At 35.6% G+C, this 22525-nt stretch overlaps 2 protein-coding genes across 2 annotated transcripts; both read right to left on the reverse strand.

Moving 5' to 3' along the window:
• Positions 1 to 1987: 1987 nt before the first annotated feature.
• On the reverse strand, positions 1988 to 7858 carry LOC132178780 (alkaline ceramidase-like). The gene is made up of 3 exons (XM_059591331.1): positions 7435 to 7858; positions 4700 to 5027; positions 1988 to 2640 (listed from the first exon to the last, which is right to left on the reverse strand). The coding sequence occupies exons 2-3, from the start codon at positions 4948 to 4950 to the stop codon at positions 2127 to 2129; spliced, it is 765 nt and encodes a 254-aa protein (XP_059447314.1). The 5' UTR covers positions 4951 to 5027; positions 7435 to 7858; the 3' UTR covers positions 1988 to 2126.
• A 2365-nt stretch (positions 7859 to 10223) lies between these two features.
• LOC132179620 (probable sucrose-phosphate synthase 2) lies at positions 10224 to 19245 on the reverse strand. Its single transcript, XM_059592362.1, has 12 exons — positions 18497 to 19245; positions 16862 to 17094; positions 16283 to 16346; positions 15466 to 16164; positions 14944 to 15072; positions 14725 to 14856; positions 14467 to 14643; positions 14136 to 14189; positions 13981 to 14043; positions 12735 to 13688; positions 12519 to 12646; positions 10224 to 10783 (listed from the first exon to the last, which is right to left on the reverse strand). The coding sequence occupies exons 1-12, from the start codon at positions 18773 to 18775 to the stop codon at positions 10495 to 10497; spliced, it is 3201 nt and encodes a 1066-aa protein (XP_059448345.1). The 5' UTR covers positions 18776 to 19245; the 3' UTR covers positions 10224 to 10494.
• Positions 19246 to 22525: the final 3280 nt, after the last annotated feature.

Below are 22525 nucleotides of genomic sequence, written 5' to 3' on the forward strand. Positions count from 1 at the left end.
ATTTTTATTTTTATTTTTTGGACCACACCTGGTCCTCAAGCCCCAAAAGTAGTACTTTGGCCCCTGAAACTGCAGATGAATTAAATGGTGCTCCATTATTCACTGTGGCTCAGAAAATAATTTGTCTAAGGCAGCTGAATTGTTTGTTGGTTGACAGTGATAGAATTCAAAAAGATGATTCCCATATTCAAGTGAAAATGTGAGAAGTCAGAGAGAGAGAGAGACTTATGATGGCAAGCTTAAATAGTTGCAGTTGCATTAATTCGTTTGGTGTGGAGCCTATTAATGACATGATGGTGAATAGCTTAAACCTTAATTTGTGGACATGTGAAAAAAAAAAAAAAAAAGCCTTAATTCGTTGGTCCAAATGCCAGCATGAAGGTTGGAAAATTCTGTATTTTTGTTGTTGTTGGGCCTTACGCAATTCCACGTGGTACCACCCGTGACTCTGTGCCTCTGAACAAATCCTTTTCAGTTTAGTTAATGGTCAAGAACATCAAAAAATGCAGGCGAGTCTTGCAAGCAGCGAAGGACAGTCCGTTACGGTGAAGGTGATCAAAGCCACCCTATGGCCAATTATTGGGGTGGCCGGCCACCTCTTATGACAAAAATAAGGTGACCAGTTGACCTTTAATTTTTTTTTATTATTATTTATATTAATGAGACAAATGTTCATTTATAGCCCTATAATCTCTCTAAAGAGAGAGATCCTGACCATTATCCGCTTCCATGTGCCTTAGCTTGAGCTTGATTAATTTATTACGATTCTTTTTTATTATATTCACTCTTAAATAATGTTCTAAGTGTCAATATGTTCAGTTATTTGAGATGTTTGTAATGTATATGGCAAATATACCAGTTTTTGTCTTTTTTAATTTTCTCCAGTGGAATGATACCCTCTCCTAAGGATAAGGATTATCTCCATTTTAAATGGAGACAATATCCATTTTATTGATCAGGATTTGAAATTTTTATTTCTAATGGTGTACATAATGTCATAGTTGAATGTTTTACTGGCTAATGGATTGAGCTTTCGACCTATCTGAAGCCAAGTATGTCTATATACCCATAGATCTTAAAGTATCAATAAGATTTTTGACCTAGCTTTTGGGGCATGTTTGTTGTTGTGTTAGTGAAATAGGATTCTTCCATTTCTAATGAAAGAGATGAACTATTTTATAGTCAAGATTAGATTTTACAAATCTAATAATGTATAAGTTATCAAATAATGAATATGTTGTCATATCATTTAAAAATTTTACATGATGTAGCACTATATGGCATATACACTAGTAAATACAACAAAATAAAATGTTAACCATGAAATAACTCTTTTCTATTTCACTTGAGACGGAGACGATCAGGACCTTGGTCTAAACTTAGGAGAGTTGCATTTAATTTTCATATATGTCATAGCTTTCTTTTTTTTTTTTTTTTTTTTTTGGTAACAATCTGATTTCCAGTCAAACTAAAAGAAAATTACAACACAAGAAAGCAAATACAAGCTTTATATATCATAGCTTCTTATTATTCTATATTCTTGTCTAGTTGTCCATGTCTTTGTTTTTTTGTTTTTTTCCCAAGCTCTAGATGTCCATGGCTTCTAGCATTATTGCTCAAAACATTATCTTGTTTCAGACAACTAACAAACATGTTGGATTACAATTCTTTTATTTGGCATCAAAGGCCCATGTACTGTAGTTTGTATACATGGCCTGATTTAGACAATTCCCAACTTCAACAACAGAAACTTCAAATGGACAACATATAGAAAAGAAAAGTGATGGCAGGCACTACAACTTATAATTCTTCAGCAACTAAACTCATTTTCTACCAAAAAAAGGTGTGGGAAAATGGGGAGAGCCAAATGGATACCCAAAAAATAGCACTAATAACTAATAAAGGATTGTTCGTTTTCTCTCTTTTGCTTTGCTGGAACACTTGTTTGGCAATTTAAGATTAACCATAAACCAATCAGGCACATCAGTATCAATAACCATTTACATCCATTAAGGAAAAAGGGAAGAAAAAGAATTGTGATTGATATTGCTGCCCTACGAAAAACCATACACCTATCTTAAAACCAGAGACAGATTAATCCATTTTCTTGCACAGGGCATCTTCAATTATTGGGTCTTTGGCTTCTGGATCTTCACGTAGGGACAAAGTCCAATGAAATGAACTACTTTCGGATTCCACCCCAGTTGCTGAGCGCGGCAGAACATCAAGAATGTGTTTGCAAAATAAGAATTGAAGCCCATAAAGGCGTGCCAAAAAGCATGACCCTGTGGGTTAAGGTACCATCCGGCGATGTTCTCACACATCAGGCGATCAAAAAGCCAACAAAGAGTCCCAAGAAATAGGGTGGCCAGGTATAACTTTGCAAGCCGCTTCGCATGCATATCCTGCGTGTAGATGTAGTACTTGTACATCCGAGGGATGCAGAGAAGACAGAGTATCGCGTAATGTACCTTAAACCCGATTCCAAAACGAACCAGTGCATGGACTACAGCAAATGCAGCACCATAAAGAAACAAAAAGGTGGGCATTGTGCTTCGATAGTGCCAATCTGGAGAGTAGAGGATGTAGATGTAAAGGAGCATCTCCCATACCATCGGTGTTTCATCACCTTGCTGTTGCCTAAAAATGAATAGAAAGTTACCCATAATTATAGATTATCATGGTAACTGAGCAACTGATCGAAACAACAAGACATTTATCAAATATATTTTAAAATGACAAGCAAATTTGCCATAGGCACGTGTGTAGATGCACATCTATTAAATATTAATCCTCTAGTTTCCAAGGTTTTTCAACAAACAAATGAAAATACGAGGCAGACTCAGACCAACCAACACATGGGTAGCAATATCAGTTTCATTCACATAAATGATAGTAGATACATGACTCCTTTTTCGGAGGGGGCTTAGGAAACATATAGAACAAGCATGAAGTTGTCCTTGGAAGCACTTTTCTCAATAAGTCTTGTCAATAGCTTGGGCACTACTCAAGAAGGAAGGAACTACTTGGCCTGAAAAGAAAAGAAAATCTCTCTCTAGGCAGTAGAATCGCTCTCATATATTCCAGATTGACTCACATGCCACTCAATTAATTGTTAGGAACCTCCTGAAACCCTACTTTGCTTGAGGTAAAGAACAAGTATTTAGTCAACATACACATACTAGCCATTGTTTGCCTAACAGGTTTTCTAAAGCTCAAAAATCATAAATCATCAACACTGCCTTTCCAAAACTAAATATTACCAAAGAACCCTAGCGATTTCCAACATATCAATCACATCCACATCCTTGATATTTTCCTCACTTGCCCCAAGGCCTTCATCCTATACCAACTCAATCCTTACCAAAACCATCAAAGCTTACACTAAAAATCTATCACCAATCAAAGCTGCTGTCAAACTCAATTTTAGTATGGAATGATTCAATACAACATAAAACTTAATAGGTGCCCATCTTGGAAAGCATGTTAGCTCTCACATTGATAACATACACAAATATGTAGACCAGCCAAAGCACACAAATTAGACACTTCTGCTGGCTTCACCCAACTGCTGCCCCCAAATCATTACCACTGTCAAACACCAACACCACCTTCACTGCCTTCGGCCAAAAAATGCAACTGAACAATATTCAACTACCATCCACTTATAAATCCCAAAATAGCCCCATAAAATTTTTTACTCAAAAAGCTAATCATTTTCAAGCAACCGAAGTACATTGTCCCCAGATGAAATATTACGTGATAATATATGCTGCAGATGAGAACTTAATCTATTCTTCACAATACTTCCAGTCAGATTGGTGCAGAATATTAAATAATTGTTTAATGGCAATAAAAATACATTTTCTACTCATGATCCACCACATTACTAGATTGATCAAACTCAAAAATTATATTTTCATACACCCTGTTTCAAGCCCCAAGTTCTGAAAGCCAACCACCACCATCATATTCACGAATTTTATTCTCAGTTCACAGCTATGGCAATCCATTTACAATTGGGCAGAGTAAATAATGTAATATGAATTATTAGTAAATAAACTACAACCATTTATATGTTTAGACAGAACTACATCAACAATGTGCTAAAACATGGGAAGGGAAGTCAGGCTCAAGATGTATAACGTAGACTTTTAGATTTGCTTCATTCCAATCTACTCAGAGAATAATCTCAGGCTATCTTATATCAGAACAGAAGTTCACAGATTAAAACAACAAAGCACCCTTAATCTAAACTTCTAAGAAGTGTCAATGAATGCATGCATAAACTAACAAGAAGGCAATATCATTTCTATATACTCAAGTTGCAACATGCTCAAAGCAGTGAAACTAAAGATCGCTAATTCGGGCTAACAGTACTCTAATAAACATGCAAGCATGGTCTTCCAGATAAAAATCTAAGGACAGAACTAAAACACAAGCTATTGTCTTCTTTCCTCAGTCACCTTCACAATCAGTATGGAAGTTCATTATTATGTATGTGGTAAGGAATAGGTGACTTTGTTCTTCAACTACAAAAGCCACCGAGTACATAGTAAAAGAGAAGGCAAGGTGTTGCTACAGTACATCCTTAAAAAAAACACAATGGAAGTTAAGTGCGGCTATCACACTTAACATACAAGTAAAGCAGTTGAAAGAAAATGTGAATACATATGAGACAACAAAAAGGACTACTTACACACGCTGCAATGTAGCATGGTATAGCATGCTCCCAATGGCAAGTGCCATATTAGATAAGTGAAGGACACTAAACCTCTTTTCAAACCGTTGTCTCAAGGCATTTACAAGGCCAATGATTGCCAGAAGGATGCATGGGATGTTTGATATGGTGTTGTAAAACTCTGCAATATAAGATGAGTAGACATAATTTTTCTCACACCACTCGGGAGATGTGACAGGACCCCAAAAGCTCGATATTCCATCTGCCATTATCAAGTCAATATGCCCAGAGTGAAATATATATACTCAGGGCACCTTTCAATAGGATGTTGCAGAATCCACAAAACCTGCAATCCATGCCCTATAAATGATAAGATGATGACCTCATGATGAACAGATTAAACAAGCCATCGCTTTGCTAAAAATAAAAGTTTTATGATGATTAAAAAAAATATTCAAAACGTATGAGATGACTAAAGTTGATCCAAACCAAAGAACAAACGTGACCAACATGACAAATATATAGAAGAAAAAGCATCATCATCATAAAATCATATTCCTACCAAATCTAATGTGGCATCCTAAACTTCTTTGGGCACATCACCTTATGGGAGAACTAAAAACCCATTTCAATTTCCCCCTTTCACATTTACACAAATAAGAAAAATATATAATTGTGATTAAAAAAAAAAAAAAAAGTTATCTTAAAGTGGCCTATAAGATTGATAAAGCTTAAGTTCAAGGGGGAGTTTAGAAATCGGGTGATGGATTCACATGAGGAATAGATTGTTGAATATATACATATGAGTGTAAAATGGTCAAGTCTCATATTGAATAGATGTCACAAGTGGGAGTGAGTGATTAAGATAACATAAAATAGATGTCAAAGTTGTAAGCGGACTGTAGCTGCTGGACAATCAATTTATGACATTCAGAACTGCTTTCCATCAGTATATCAACTTAACATGGTGAGCTTAAAAGGAAAAGGCAAATTAATAGCCTATGATAGAACTGTGTAATGGACCTCCAAATTTTAAAAAGGCAACCTATTGGCATCAGAAAATTTGTTATCGATGTTGAAAACCTTTACTCATTTAAAATGTAAAAAGTGGAAAACCACTCCTGCTTTGTTAGAGTTCCAACTCCAAAAGGGTAGTACTAATAGAAATCAGACTACATTCATAAAGATTTGAGAGAGGGAGGGTGGGTGAGAAAAGAAGAGAGAGAAGCTCAAGATGGCATAGGAAACTATCCATGGCGCTTCTATTTATTAATGTTTGCACTGTATACTTGGTTAATGCCACATTGTAACCATCTCCAAAATGCTACAAGTTTTCTTGGCATATCTACCAATGCTAACCCATCCTATAGAAAATGGCTTAATAGCTCAATTCCTATAATAGGAAATAGTACAATTATGATTCTGTCCAAAAGTCTCCTCTTTTTAGGATAGGGTGAGTGACAACCTTTGTGAGTCCAGATATTGGCAACATATGTTGAAGTGGACTACAAATCTCCAAACCCATGCCTTAAGATTCCTTACCACCATATTTGGTTTTTAGCAAAGCATCAAATCACAAACCTAGGAGATATGCATTTGCTCTAGACAAGGTATTTTAACAGGAAAACTATAGGGAATACTTATATCTACTTCTTCTTCTTCTTTTTCCTTTTTCAATCACAAAAAGAGGTTTTGATTAAATCAGCAACTATTCGAGTCGGTAGCTTTGAAGTCAATTACACTAAAGAAGTAGACATAATATACTTCAATTGTTTGCAACATGGATGAAACATTGGAATTTAGAAAATAACTAAATAAGATATCTGCACTTAAATGTCTATCAAAATAGACAGAAAATTGTTAATACAAACTCTAGGTACTGCCTGTCTAGCAATTTATAACTACTTTCATGCTTTCAAGAGCTGCAAGCAAATCTATATTCAAAATAGATGCATCAAAAACAAGGACCAGAAAATGCCTATGGGAACAATGAAGGGAAAACTAAGATACTAGAATTTCAGCTTAATGCAGCATTAGCCTGGTTGGACATGTTTTAAATCAAACTTTAACCTCCAAGTGCAAATTGCACAAGTTTTGCCAGTTAGGATGAAACTACTAAATTGAGAAGACAATTATTAGGTTCCTGATAACTCTCCAGCATTAACCTAAAATTCACAACCACAATCTTCCCCCTACTCCTTTTAATGATATATAATCGAAATATCATTAAAAGCGCAAAAGTACTAATGAAGTATACACGAGAAACTCCTATCTAAGGACGCAGCTGTCACAACCACAATCTCTTTCTATTGGAATAATTAGATTTCCAATCGCTATCTACCATCATCATCCAACAAAACACAGCCCCAGATGATCTTAATGCTCCCCATCAACTAAACGAACACCCAAAGTCAATTCCTGTTAGCTTTCACAGGGTCCACAATAGATAGCTTTCAAAACTTCCATAATTTCTCTCTATCTCCGTATACAGCACATGTAATCAACTGTGTTCCAAAACACTTAGCCTGGCCCTCACGTGTTCACTTTTCCCCATTAACCATGAAACTAACTCTTAATTACCTTTAACCATGAAACACTCCCTCCAAAATAATAAACAAACAATTAAATAAACCAAATCCAAATATACCACTAGAAAGCATTACATGCCACCTTTCTTAATTTTCATGAAAATAACCAAACCAAGAATTATAATCAAAAAAAGATAAGAGACTAAGAGAAAGAGAAAGATTGACCTTCCCCACTTCAGATCTATGTCGCAAACATTTTGTATAGCCCTTCACAGTTGCTATGCTCTCTCTCTCTCTCGCCCTGTGGCTGTGTACTACTGAAGCGGATGCGCGTGAGGATTGGGGAATAACTAAGGGCAGAAGAGATGGGCCCGTGAGGAGAACATTAATGACATGCCACGTGTGGAGTTCGCGTGACGTGGAGGCAGGCTTTGGTCCGTTAGATTAGAATCACGAGCGGTTAGGACTTAGGATGGATTTGGTCATAAAATTTTGGCCGCGGTTTGCAATGCCAATTTTATTGTACGAGGATCTGCTTTTATGCAGCCGCCCTAAAGGTCGCGTGTGTCGTACGTTCAGGTGGCAGTGGCACCCGCACCACGAACCCTAAAACATAACTGCTTCAACACCTCTTTCCTTTCGAGACTCCTTTCCAATCCGACTTAAGAGTCTGTTTGGCTTCCGATTTCTAAGGTTAAAGAGCCTAAATAAATTTGTAAATTTTTTTTTTTTTTTAGAATATGTTTTTTTAACTCACTACTCTTTTAAAAAAAGGTGGTTTGATATTTAATAATATAAAAAAAAATTCGTACTATTTTAAAGAACAATTTGCAATTGTAAAAATAATAAACCACAACGGTTAATTACGTTTATTTATTAAGGTTAAATACTTAATACCCTTCGGGGTTTAGAAACTTTATTTTTACCTCTTGAAATTTTATTTTTATCACAGGACCCCTCTGGGGTTTTGATAAAGGACCAACTTAATCCATCCGTTAGTTGACCGTTAAGACTGACATGTGGACCAATCAAATGTTGACACGTGGCACCTATTTAAATTTTTTTTAATTAAAAAAATGTATTTAAAAAATTAAAAAAAAAAAAAAGGAAAAAAATTGGGATGGCCACCCCCTTGGAGCCCCAAGGGGGTGGTCGAAACCACCCCCAATGGTGGTTGGGGGTAGCCCAAGGGGGTGGCCTGGCCACCCCCAAATGGCCACGAGCCACCCCCAATTTTTTTTTCCTTTTTTTTTAAATAATTTTTTTTTAATTAAAAAAAAAATTAAATAGGTACTACGTGTCAACGTCTGATTGGTCCACGTGTTAGTCTTAACGGTCAACTAACGGATGGATTAAGTTGGTCCTTTATCAAAACCTCAGGGGAGTCCGGTGATAAAAATGAAACCCCAGGAGGTAAAAATAAAGTTTCTAAACCCCAAGGGTATTAGGTATTTAACCCTTATTAAAATCATATTTTCAAATTACATATTTAAATTTTTATTTTTTAAATTATAAAGGATTTTTGTTTTTGCGAAATAATTACTTTCTTCCATCTCACTTGGTAAATGTATATTCGACTACATTAAAATATAAATTGGCAATCCAATTCTTACTATTTGTGACAAAGAATAAAAATTAAGCTTCATTGAATGTTAAAAATAATAATAATAATAATAATTAAAAAAGCCAAATGTATTTATAGCATTTGGTATTATTAGTTCATGTTCATCTTTGAGAACAGTGAATTGAATTGAACTACTGTAACCGCTGGATAAATTTATGAGTAAACGAGTATTCTGAATTCACTCCCTCACTTTTTAAAAATAAACTTTGATAGCTTTAATTTTTCGCTTATTTGAAAGAGGTCTCTCCGTGAGTTATTTGTCCAATTTTTTCGACATCGTCAATGCTTGACGCATCACCTTAACAATTTTTTAAAAAAATTTGTTATAAATTAAAATCTAAAAAAATAAAATTTAAAAATGAAATCTAAAAATTTAAAAGAAGGAAAAAAAAAAACAAAACAAAACAAAAGTCATCCACACCAGAGTGGGTGTTGCAGCCAAAAGAGTGGAAGACCCAGTAACCAACCCATGGATAGGCCCAGCTTTAAAAAAATAATAATAAATTTTTTTTAAAAGGAATTTTAAGAATTTATTTATTTTTTTTTTTTTTACTAAGAATATTTTTGTTTGAACATTGACACCATCTTTAATTTAGAATGACATTAACAATCAAGTAATAATTTGAGAAAAATGCTTTTTTTTTTGAAAAAATTAATATATTAACTTTATCAAGCATGGCAAAGAGATCGTATAGAAATGACCCAAAAGAGTTATTAATGTGTTGTGAGAGACAATCAATACTTTCAATACACATACCAATATGTTTGATGAACATGTCAATGAGATGTCATCAAGTAGAAGCTCACAAATTTTAAATCAAAGACATCTCAACTATGATTTTCAAGATTTTTAAAAATCCCTACTCACTTTTCAAACGCTAAAAATTGTATTGAAATATTAGTTAACCAAACGAATTTTTAGATGTGGCCCCTACCAGTATCACATTTTTTTCAAAACAATCACAAACCCTTTCTCAAAAAACAAAAAACTTCTCACAAATCATTATTCAATAAATAAAACAATACATTTTTTAAAACATAACTAAACACATACTCCATTTTTTAGGCTTATTTTCCCAAGTGTGTACAAATTCCTTCTTAAGATCTCAAAAAGAGAAAAACTCATCATAATCAAGATTTAAACAAGAGTAAAAAATACAAATTCAATCAGATATGGTGTAAGGCTCACACGGAAAATAGCGTAATGTTATCGTCAGTATATTCCATGAAAAATTCAATATTTACTTTCAGTGTTATCATTAATATATCAAAAATTGAGAAGAGATCATCAAAATTGATATCTCACCATGGATGCTATAGAGTAGTGATCAATATGTTAAATGAAAAATTCAACAAATTAAGATTGAGATCTTTAACAAATATGGGCAAAGAGCTTGTATATAAATGGTGCAATGCAATTTCCAATCTGTAATTTCTAGAGATGTTATTTCCAAATAAAATATACAGAAATTCTGGGGAGAAATATTATTGGGCACTAGAAACATTTCTAGCTAATAATAATGTTAGCATCTTGTGACAATGGGTGTCATTACTTAGCTACATTTTGGCATAAACCCACATCATAAAATGGTTTAAGGTACAGATAATTCCATGCCATTATATGGACATTATATTTAACAAAAAGAATTTATACCACCACCTCACATTCCAGCAGCAGATTTAGAGACCTGGTTCAAGGCATTGGCAAGCTCATCAACTGTTGCTTTCCCACTTAAGTAGGTGACCAGTGGGCTCTCACCAGGAACAATGTCGTCTCTATGGTAACTTCCTGATGTTCTAAGCAGCTCTTCTGAATTCTTAGCTACCATGTCTCTCATGATTATGGTCTTATGAGTCCCAGATATCAATTCCTCGTAATCTGTGTCTCCACTTTCGCCAAGGATCACATTCATGTTTGCAACATTCAATCTCCAACGGACAAACAAGTATCTAACAATCATAAATTATGAGAAATAGTTATCAGCATTTAGCAATGGTTATTGTTATGCCTCACTAAAATTGCAATGTGGACATGTAAAGGGTAAACCATAAATTGATTATAATACAAGCCAAGGCACAACACAACCAACCACCAAGTGATCCAATCGAACAAAATTATTTTATTTCTTTATTTATAAAGGAAAGGAAATGCAACATATTGTCATCTAAGAAGAAAGAAAAATGTCACAAGCTCTGCTAGGCCATAGTATACCACTATGCCATTCATGCAATGAAACAGACAAATTCATATTTTTATTAGAAACAAATGGAGTCGATGTAAAAATGATGCAACACAACCAAATGATTTCATTTTGGGATGTAGAAATCCACCGGGATCTTGCCTGTTCATTATCCACACGGGACCTACAAGCATGGTTGGCTTAGGTCAGTTATATACATTGTAGGGCATATGGTTGCAAAGCTACTTACAATGAGCATATCAATAATAGCTCACCACAAACGAACAAATCAGATGAAAATGCACACAATCACCCTCCGCTTTACTGCTCAGGTCTTTTAATATCACATAAAGTAAAATGGTCGTTTAGAGGTGCTGCAAACTCATTATCCAGCCAAATGCCCTCATAAGAGCAATGCTATCTAGGATAAAATTCATAGGAAATTGACTTCTAACTGACGCTAGAATAAATTTGCTTTGAGAAAATTGAAAAACAACTTGTCAAAGCTACAACAATTCACTGCAGACTGCATACTTCAGATTAGCAAGATAGTTTTTTATTTAAACATAGAAGGCATCACATACTTTCTAGGGGAAGTGAAAAACAGCCACATGTTCTCGTTTGGCCCATAGAAAGGAGATCTAACAGGATGGTGCAGACACCAAATACAACCACCAATTACAAATTTACAAGTATGTTTTTATTCCAACATTGGAAGATGGCGTAGCCTATGACTTTGTGGCTGGGTGATTGAGGGTTGGATATTTTATCATTGGCACTTTTGTGGCTGGGTGATTTGATTGAGAGTTGGATATTTTATCATTGGCACTTTTGTTATTTCGTATTTTATTGTTTTGTTATTTATTTTCCAGACTTCAATTATGTTATGTTTTTGGGTTTTACGGTACTTTTAGTGGGGTTGGAGTTTATTTCCTAACCTATTTAAACCTCATTTTGTATTGCGGCTGTTGCTTATGATGAATTAAAAAAAAAAAAAAAAAAAAAAAAAAATGGTTATATACCGCATTTTTATCCCACAACGCTGATATGGCAATACCAACCAACCATTAAATTTTTTTTTTTTAACAATGACTGATCCAATGGCTTGTTAAGATTGTGGGATAAAAATATAGTTTCTAATATTACTCATAAAATAATAATAATAATAAAAAGAACGAGAGTTTGTCTTCTCCATCCTCCTAATTTTTCTTGTCCCTTTCCTGCTTCTTCTTCTTCTTCTTCCCATTCTCTCTTCTCCCTTCATTTCGCTTCTTGTTCTTTGTTGATTGTCTGGCATCACAGGATACATCACTAACCACTCTCCCAACAATTTTTTGCAACACACTCCCTTCATTCTATCTGGCCCTCTAATAGCCCTTAGTTTGAGCAATTTTATTAAGTGAAAAAAATGGTTACCAAAATGCTGTAGACAATGTAAACTCATCTCAACCCAACAACAAAGGTCTACATTTATGGAATGGCCCTGTTCTCCTAACCATATGTACCTGAGTGCCTGTGCTCTGGATGCGAGGAGAGGAACAGTTTGCAGCCTTGTTGAGCTCCTGCAGTACATTGGATGGCAACGTAGTCCCCGCATCCTAAGCTTCTGCCTCAAATCGTCCACTTTCTTTGCCTGTGAATCAGATCATCATAAAGAGTCCAACCAATAAATCAAAGAAATTGCTTTACTGCCAACACTAGTATTAATAAGTTTCAACTACCTTACTAGGATCCTTTATTAAGTATGAGATGCAATGGGCGTTGCTTGATTTTTCATCCTCCTGAATGGGGCTGGAAGACTCATCAGTGTTTTCTCCACCTTCAGATGTATTCATCAGCTTCCAAATGGTTTTCTTTAAACCTTCGCAACCCCAACGATAGTCAATATGTGATGCATAATCTGGATCTGGGAAGAGTTTTCCATCTTCTTCTGTATAAGTACCAGGATAGTACACCTCGCTCCCACTACTGCAAATCAAAGCATCAAACTCATTTACTTGAATCTTCCCTGATGCCAAAAACTCTATTGTCTCTGACACTGGCATAGCTGTCGATAAAGCAAAGCCGGAGACCCTTGCTGTTTGAGAGTCTAATCGAGCAGCCTTAATTATTTCTTGCACTATCTGAATCATCTTTTCTTCAGGAGCTCCATGGCTGTCATAGCAGTCGAGTGCTATAACTATTAACCTACGTCTCCGCCTCAACATGGGATACTTGCTTGCCACATTCTCGAGCAACTTATTCCCGCTTTCAAAATCTTTTGGGTCAGACTCAGGCTTCCTTATCTTGCTTAGGACTCGTTTCACTTGGTCTTGCAGCTCCCGGTCACCAGCGGCTGCAGACAAGTCAAGAGATCCATTCAGTGAATATTTTTCTCCATCAACTGAAAGCCTAAGGGACATATCTTGTACATCCTTAAGTGAATCATTGAAAGACTCATCAGCAGCCGTTTCATCCCCAGGGGTATCAGTTTGCCATTGTGGGTGTCTCATGCGGCAGGCTGCTACCCTGGTCAAATAAGTGCGGCAGTGTTCAGGCCATGAAAAAAGGTGTATGTTTTTCAGACCATTCTTTCTGCATTCCTGCCATAAATTCTTCTCTGACAACAATTTAAGCAGTGCAGAAGCAATTTCTTGCTGATCATGAGGGTCCACAAGCAAACCATTGTTCAGGGCCTAAGCAACAACAAGAAATTACATGGTCATATTAAATCAAATCACTGTAGTTCGAAATATTTTGCATCTGTTTGATTCCTGAGAAAACAGAAGGAACAATAATAATAAGAAGAAGAAGAACAAAATTTAGAATTCTACAGCAGCCTCTTCGAACAAGAATTGTTCCTGTAAAACCCTGAGTTTATTTTCTTCTTCCTTCGCCTTCTAGCATATGGGGTCTGTAGTGAAGTTCATGCTTGATATTGCTGAGATTTATTGCATGTTGGAATATAAACAGAGGTCATCCTTTTACCTGTTGAATGTCAACTGGTCCACCATTTTTGGTAGCCACCATTGGAAGCCCATGTGCTGCTGCCTACATTAGTCCAAACATATGCATATCAGCATTTCACTTATTTGAGAAAACGAAGACGACATTATTAAAGATGGCATTGGGTTAAAACCAACCTCAATCAAGGTTAGCCCAAAAGGTTCCACCAATGCTGGATTTATGAAAACTCCCTGTCATTAATCCAACCGCTTAGTTGATCATCATTGGAAAACCATAATAAACCAAGAGAAATGCTAGAAACCATATTTTTTTCCGACAATGCTAACGTGGCAATCCCAAGCAACCTTTGGATCAATTATTATTAAAAAAATTAGATCCAAGAGTTGATTGTGATTGTTACGTCAGCATTATGGGATAAAAATATGGTATCTAGCGTTACTTATAAACTAATACTTTTTTTTGATAAGTACTTATAAACTAATACTAAAAACTGTTAAGTTTGCAAACCTTTGTTTTTGCTGCAAGACGATATATATCTGGAACATCAGATTGCTTGTGATGCTTTGGATAAGCCACTTGCCCATAGAGATCATACTTATCAATCAGTTTCAACACTGTTGTAAGCACATTAGCATTTCCACCAGACATCTCATCTATATCATCCCTATTCCCCATTATGAGTGTCTGTTAAGAAGCGTATTAGTCCTTTTGCAAGCATTAAATAATTTGTCTGATAGAGTCATTTTGAGTAATTGCACAACTCACAAGATTAGCAAGATCTTTTAAGGGACGGCACTCTCCAAAAGCTTTCAAAAGAGTGGTTATGTTCTTTTTTGGATCTGGCCTTGATAAAGCCAAGATCAACGGCTTGTGGGGATTTGTAAGGAACTTCATCACCTGCCAAAATATTTTGCTCGTGAGGCAATAAAAGTAGCAAAATACTGAGCGGTTGTAGCAAAACAATGACACAAACCAGCCACTCACTTCTGACCATATTGGTGGAATTGCTTTCGGAGAAGACCCATCAGAACCACTAGTAAGTTGTGCAAGTTCCCCATCAACGTCATCTTCCGGAACCATGACATTGCTGAAGTCCATTCCAGGAGGAATAACCTGCAAATAGATCCCATTGTTAGTACTTTGTTTGGATTTCCAGAAGGATAATCTATGGAGTCATAAATTTGTAATTTGTTTCTTAAGAAGAAACAAATATAAAAAAAGGCATGACGTGTGACTAAAATCATACAAGTAGCCTATCAAAGTCATTCATTATATTCAAAGTTGCTGCTTAAAACAGATTACTTCTGATGGACTGGAGTATTGCCCTATGAAGTTTGTAACCATAGGGATATATTGAAGTGCGTTATATGGCAGAGTGAGGAGCAAGAATAGGGATAAACATAAACTCCTAATACATTTGGTTTTTCTGCCATCCCATATTTTCATTTACGAAGCCATTGCTGGTCAATAAGATGTCTAAGCAAAAAATAAAATTAGCATTCTTACCACCATCCTTGGCATGTATCGACCATGGCAATTGACCCCACGTCTAGCACGGGCACGCAACACTTTCTCAAGTTTGACATCAAAACCATCATAAAGTCCCCATTGCTCTTCAATTTCCTGTTTAGTGCTTGTGATAACAAGTTCTGCGGCATCAAGGGAAAGCTCTTCTCCTTCTATCCTCCTCATCATCTTGTACGTTGAATTAATGTCCTCCTTCGATTGACGCCCCTGCTTAAGAAGTTGTTCAAGCTTGTTTCTCCCAAGAGAGTGTCCTGTCAGAACCATTGGGACATTTAAAGCTCCTGAAAGAAGAGCTGCACTATCACCAGCATCTGCATAATGTCCATGAATCACATATGGCCACACAGGCTGGCCTTGACCAATTTGTTCACCCAAAACTTTTGACATATTAAGAATGTGAGCCAGAGCTCCATCTACAAATTCTTGAATATAGGGCCAAAGCAATTCTTTTCGAAGATACTTATCACGTGGACCAAATGGAATCCTTATGATATATGCCCCACTGCTCTCCCCAACATCATTGCCATCACCATATTCGGGGCCAGCAGTAAGCATCTCTGTTGGCTCCCCATAACTCCAATCAACCTCTGGTGATGAGATTTGGCGGGTAAAAAGGTCTACCCTATACACCCCAGGCATCCTTGCAAGGGCACGAGAAAGCTCAACCACATATTTGACCTGAAAATATATTCTTTAAAGCATGAAATGCCTATGAAATGAGAAATTGAGGGGGGGGAATCAGTTGCATTATCACTTCTTTTTTTCCTTTTTTTGAGAATGTAATACCCCAAAGTACCTGTCCACCGGTATCAGAATCTCGTCCAAGCTCCATGTTTTCTCCCCGGACCAAACCATGCAAACTGGCCATGAAAAGAGTTGCTGTTATAGACTAGTCTCTTTATATCACATTTCTGGCAATGTATATACATATCCATTTTGAGTTTTGTATTCACCATATTCTGGTTGATCTCCATGCCCAACCCCTTTCAAAAATACAAGTGGGGCAAGGAGAAGAAATGAATAAATAAATAATAAAGCTTCGACTTGTTTAGTTTTGCAAACATTATGTTGATGGTCCCCAAATTGATTCCTGTTTCTCCATCTTCCAAGAATCCAGCTTAGGCATTAAGAGTATAGACAAGACATCTTTGAAACAGGCACTAAATATCATTCTATAAGCTCTTAGAAGTAAGTATACCTCAAAGTTACCTCCACACAACCTAAAAATTTGGTTGGGATATATTACAAATTTAATGGTAGTAAGAAATCAACATAAAGCAGATTCTGTATCAAATAGTGTTAGAATATAAGATATGGATCAAAACAATAGACAACAAAAATTCTAACTGCTAGTATGTAGTAGAAAGAACTATACCTGATAAGAACAATATAAAGCTTCTTTTCCTTTTTATCATCCGACCATACTTCCAAGTTCGAAATGTTACGCAGGAACCTTTTCCTGGGAGTCTCGCAGTGCACTATCTCCCCCAAACTGTCCCCCTTCTCTCCTTCTGACAAGTCCTCGGACATGTCTTCCGTTGCGTCCTTGCGCCCTTGTTCCCGCTCCCATCTTCGGTCTGCTAAACGTTGAAGTTCCTCCCATTCCAACTATATGAATCATATATGAAATGTGACTAATCTTGGAATTATTACCTTTCTAAAAAAAAGTAATCACTATTAATTCTCACTTTCTTGGAGTGGCAGAACCCCAGCGTTTACAAGAAACTTCAGTAAAAACACCCAAGAACAGTAACAGGAAAAGAATATCCGTCTTTGAAACTTCTAAAAACTAATGTCATCAATGCTGATAGGAATTTCCCGGTTCAAATACATGATGGGGTCTGGTCATTACTGCAATTTTGAACGGGGAAGTATGAACCTCATGTTCAGGGCACTGCCATTAACAAGCAGCTAACTATCCACACACCTACATAGGCAGAAGGATATTTCGACATAGATATATATCAGCTTAGACACTAAAACTTCTTTCAATTATGTATATATGGTATTAGGATTGTCTCTCTTTGTTCTCAGTAAAAAGATTAGGCTTGGGAATTAATTTATAATGTTTAGAAATTAGAAAACCACCTTCCAATATTCAACTTATGAAAGTAGCCACTACCTACCTCTCAGATCTTACCAAAACAGGACGAATCAGAATCATTTGATAATGAAATGGTGATGCAAAAAGGAAAAGGACATAATCTCTAGGAAATCAACAAATATCTGTAGACACAATGAGATATCAACAAAGAAGAAAAACTTATTTGGGTACTTTCCCATGTCTCTTATGCCAAGAAACCCATCAACAACAATCTAATTCCATAGAAAGAGCAAGACCTTTGGTAGATTGAGAACCCCACTTACAGTCTCAAGTCTTCTCAAAAATCAACAAACCTCACCCACAGCCCACTCTTTAGTGTTCGAGAAAGAAGGAGAGAGATTAAAAATACCCATTTTCAGAAAGATCAAATAAGTCATTGACATACAAACAATTCTCTGAGAATTTCGTCCATTGATAACTCCAAAATACATTCACCATATATAGATACAAATACATACATCCGATTCCTGAGAGAGACTACAAATTCCCACTTTATGAAAAATGTAACAGGCAATTAATTTCCAATTTGTTTTTGTTTTTGTTTCTAGCACAAACTCATAAGCAAATTTAGAATTCCGTTACGTGAAAAAATTCAAAGTTTTACCTTGTTTTTTTCTCTCATGAAATTCACACTCGGTACAAATTTCAAGTACTCAAAATATCCATAACTGCATTGTTTTTTTTTAAATTTAGGATCCAGATTTGAGTTTGAGTTCCTTCCAAACAAGGCCAATTATCTGAAAAACCAAGAGTACCCATTTACATAAAAAAAACAGAGTCTTGAAACTCTACTCTATAAAGCCGCCTCGTTCCATGAAATATACCGGAAAGCAGTCACCCATGAAAGAAAGAGGATATACACACACAAACATAGAGTCTGAGTGGACAGGAAGAATGAACAAGAACCTGCTTCTTCTTGCGCGTTAGGTGCCAAATGCGCCAGCACATATTCTCGAGTCTGGAGCTGCGCTCCCGGGTGTTGCGGGTGGCGACAACCTTGATCCACGTGCGGTGCAGGTCCGACTCATCTACACCCGTCACCACCTCCTCCACAAAGTATTTGGTCGGATTGAAATGCCCCGTCTCCCTCAGATTCACCGCCGTCCGCTTCTGGTCATCTTTCCCCGGAGCCCCACTGTCCAGTATGGCCTCCAGGTACCCATTAATCCACTCATTGCCAGCCATCTTCTCTCACTTTCTCACTTACTTTCCAGCAAAACACAATCTGGGTCTTTTCTATATCGAAACCATATATCGAAGCATTATATACCCAACATGCAAAAAGCTTCCTTGGTTTTCTCTTCTTTTCCAGGTGATTTTCCAAACAAACAAACTTGGGTTTTTCTCATTATTGTTTTTACAATAATACGAGGCCGTATCAGCTTAAAAGACGAACTTCATACAATATTGGATTTCGTGTAAATGAGAAAGGTTTCTAGGAGCAGAGGAAAATATGCTGTTGGCTACTGCTACATATTTTCTCGCGCTTTCCCAGTGATTTTCTTGGGGAAGGAAAAAATAAAAAAAACATGGGATTTCACATGCAAATAGGTGAAGAGCATATCTTCATGGGGATTTGTGTTTCGGTTGGGAGAGTTTTGGTGCGTTTAGGAGTGTTGGGTTGGGTTAAATTGTTAGGATTATTTACAGCACTCCAGCAGAGACCGGGATTTTGAGAGAGAAGGATGGGAGGGAGGGAGAGAAAAGGAAGTAGAGAACCACGTGGCGCGGAATGGTGGGGCAGGATATGCACACGTGTAGAGAGGATATCGAGGGTTGATGACACAGTCTATGAAAGATGGGGTACCTATTTTTGCCTTTTCCAAGGATATCCGCTTCCCAATGCGAGCCCGCCGCTTTGTTCTTCCAAGAGCTTTGGCAGCCTGCACTGCACTGCACCATAATAATAAAAATTATTATTATTATTATTATTAGATAAAAATAAATTCTTTAAACTTGTAATTTTAATTAGAGAAATGCAGGAGCACGTACTCTTGTCCTTTTCTCATTTTTTTTTAATTTTTTTTTTTATAAAAAAAAATCAATCAATTTGATGTCTCCAATGGGTAATTCAATAATCACGCCTCATGAAGCGGAGGTTATTAGTTCGAATCAAGTAATACTACAAAATTTTTCTTGTGTTCCTTCCAGAATGATGTGGGTTTTAAAATTATCATTGAGCTTGTGATTGATCATTATTGCATTTTGATCAAATTATAATTTTAAAAGTCACAAAAATACACAAATATATATATATATATATATATATATATATATATATATATATATATATTAAAAAGAAATATTAATTTAATAGACTCTACAAGAATTTATTAAGCCCAACTTAATATAAGACTTTATTATATTCTTATTCTTATTCTTATTCTTATTATTAATGTATGAAGGACAGACTCAGTAGTCGAAGGTTGTTGAGGACCCACGTGACATCGGCATACGTTTGTTTGGCAGTTGGGAAACTAATTAAACAGTTAGATTATCGTTGAGTGATATTGTGAAGAGAAAATTTCATTGTCAAAATTCAGATACTTTGATATTCTCTCATGATCTGACTACAATTTCCGCCATCAATTGCAATTCGTATTGCAACGTGTTAGAATTTATAAGATTTACTTTCCCCGTTCGATATTATAAATCAATATATTTACTTTCCTTTTTCTTTTTTTATTATTCATTAGATTGTACACTCAAATATACTATTAATAAGTATTGTTAATATGCAATCAAATTAATACTATATATATAAAGGCAGCAATAAGGAAGCTTGGATAAGTCTTTCGAGAGCTCGGTCTCTCCCTTTCTAATTCATTCCATCGGCCTTCTATTAATCTTTTATTCCCACCATTGGAATAATGCTCTTTATTCCTTTCTCATTTTTTTTTTTTTTTTTAAGGTGTTATTCGGACACTAAGTTGGTGTTTCTTGCCAATGACTTTGATTCAACCTCCATCAATGTTCATGTTGAAATTATTAGCTCATATTCTCTCAGACATAGAGAATAATATTGAAATACTAATGGTTGGACGAGTAAACGAAACGGAGCGAAGTGACGTTCATGGAGTCTATGTTTACTTGCATTAATCTAATTGTATTGGAGTTTATTGTTAAGTTGCTAAGCCCTTTTTGTGTTTTTATTTGGGGTACTTGTCCCCTTCTCTCTTCGCTTAATTGCCAAGGAAAACACAATTTAACACTATATAAAAATGTAGTCCTATTTGACATTTTCTAATACTGTGTAATGCCCAACTTTCTCACCTTTTTTTTTTTTTTTTTTTTAAATAAATATATTCTTTACACGTATTTTACCCTATCTGACGTGATATGAATTGAATGACGATTTAAAAAAACAAAATTTTTTGTTTTTATTCAGCTCATATCACATTAACAATATAAAAAAAGAAGTATGAAGAATCCCATTATTACTCTTGAAATAATAGCTAGTAAGCTGTTTTTTATAGGAGAAATGATAGAGACACAATTTTAGCCAAACCTTTTTATTATGTGGTCATTTAAAAAATAATAATAAAAAAAAAAAGATTTTTGAATTAATACCATTCTATGTATTCCTTTTTTATTTGGTATTTTTTTAAAAAAAATTGTATTGTTCTTCAGAAAAATGGTAATTTTTTTTTTTTTTAAAATTGTCATTATTCTGAATAAAAATACCAAATAAAAAAATGACTACATAAGATGTTATTACTTCAGAAATTTTTTTTTTAATTTTGATTTTTTAAAAAAATGATCACATAAGAGAAAAATTGGGTCAAAGTTGTGTTTCTAATTTTTTTCTTTCTATATAGTCACAGGTGACCTTGCATTATGGAAAATGATAAAGGCACAACTTAAACCTAATTTTGGCCTAACTTTTCTCTTACATTTAAACAAAAAACTACTTGTGGAGGAGAGAAAAAGCCTTAAACTAGAGAGAAAGAGAAAATTTGTCTAGAAATTAAACTAAAGTTGGATTTGAGTTGTGGCTGTATTACATCTCTTGCATTATTGGTCAGTTCATTAGCGTGACAAGTGGCCTTGTATTATTGGCCCACGTCCATTAGCAAGGTAGTGCGTGAGCTGGACAAATGGGAGTTGGTAACAAAAGCTATCAAAGTACATTTCACTTTCGGGGTATAACATCAAATTTCTGAGCTGCTCAGCTCGAATGTCACCTGGCTTCGTTAAATAAATAATGCAAATAAGTAATTTTATTTATTTATTTTTAAAGGGCAGGTGTAGAGTAATGGCTAAACCTACGTTATTTATGCGTAAATGACATCCACCTTTTCTATTAAAATGAATACAACCATCTTTTTCTTTTCTTTTAAATAAAGTTTTTTGGCTTCTTATTCTGAAAACGCTGTGATCATACAATTGTTAGGATTAAAAATATGAATGGTATAATTTGTTTGATGCAAAAGTATGTGGCGAGAGAAGCATCATCCCACCATGTGGCAACCACCATCGATCAAACTTTATCTTGTCATCCAGGCTACAAATAGATGCAGCCATTTTCACACAAGTAGCTTTCCATGCACCAATCACCCCAGCATGATGCATCCAAACAAGAGATGGGGAAGTGCACATACAGACACACTCACATTTGTCTTCTTTTGGCTTGCATTGCTCCTTTTGTGACACTTAGTAACTAATGGACCATCTATGATTGCACTTTTTAACTCACCATTCAAAGACATATGTTACTTTTTTGGTTTTTGCTTCTCAAGTGGGTGTCCTTCTCAGTTCTCAGATGCTCCTAGTTAGTTAACTTTTTTGTTTTACTTTAATTATACAATTTGAAGGCGAGTAACGATCTCTCTAATTTGGCTATTTGAATTACACGTGATTTAAGATAGAGACGGCAAATGCAGAGTCCACTCACCCTAGACAGTCTAGGGTGAAGGGTCCATCTGTCCTGAACAG

Source organism: Corylus avellana, chromosome ca4 (genome assembly GCF_901000735.1).
Source record: "Corylus avellana chromosome ca4, CavTom2PMs-1.0".
Lineage (NCBI taxonomy): Eukaryota > Viridiplantae > Streptophyta > Magnoliopsida > Fagales > Betulaceae > Corylus > Corylus avellana.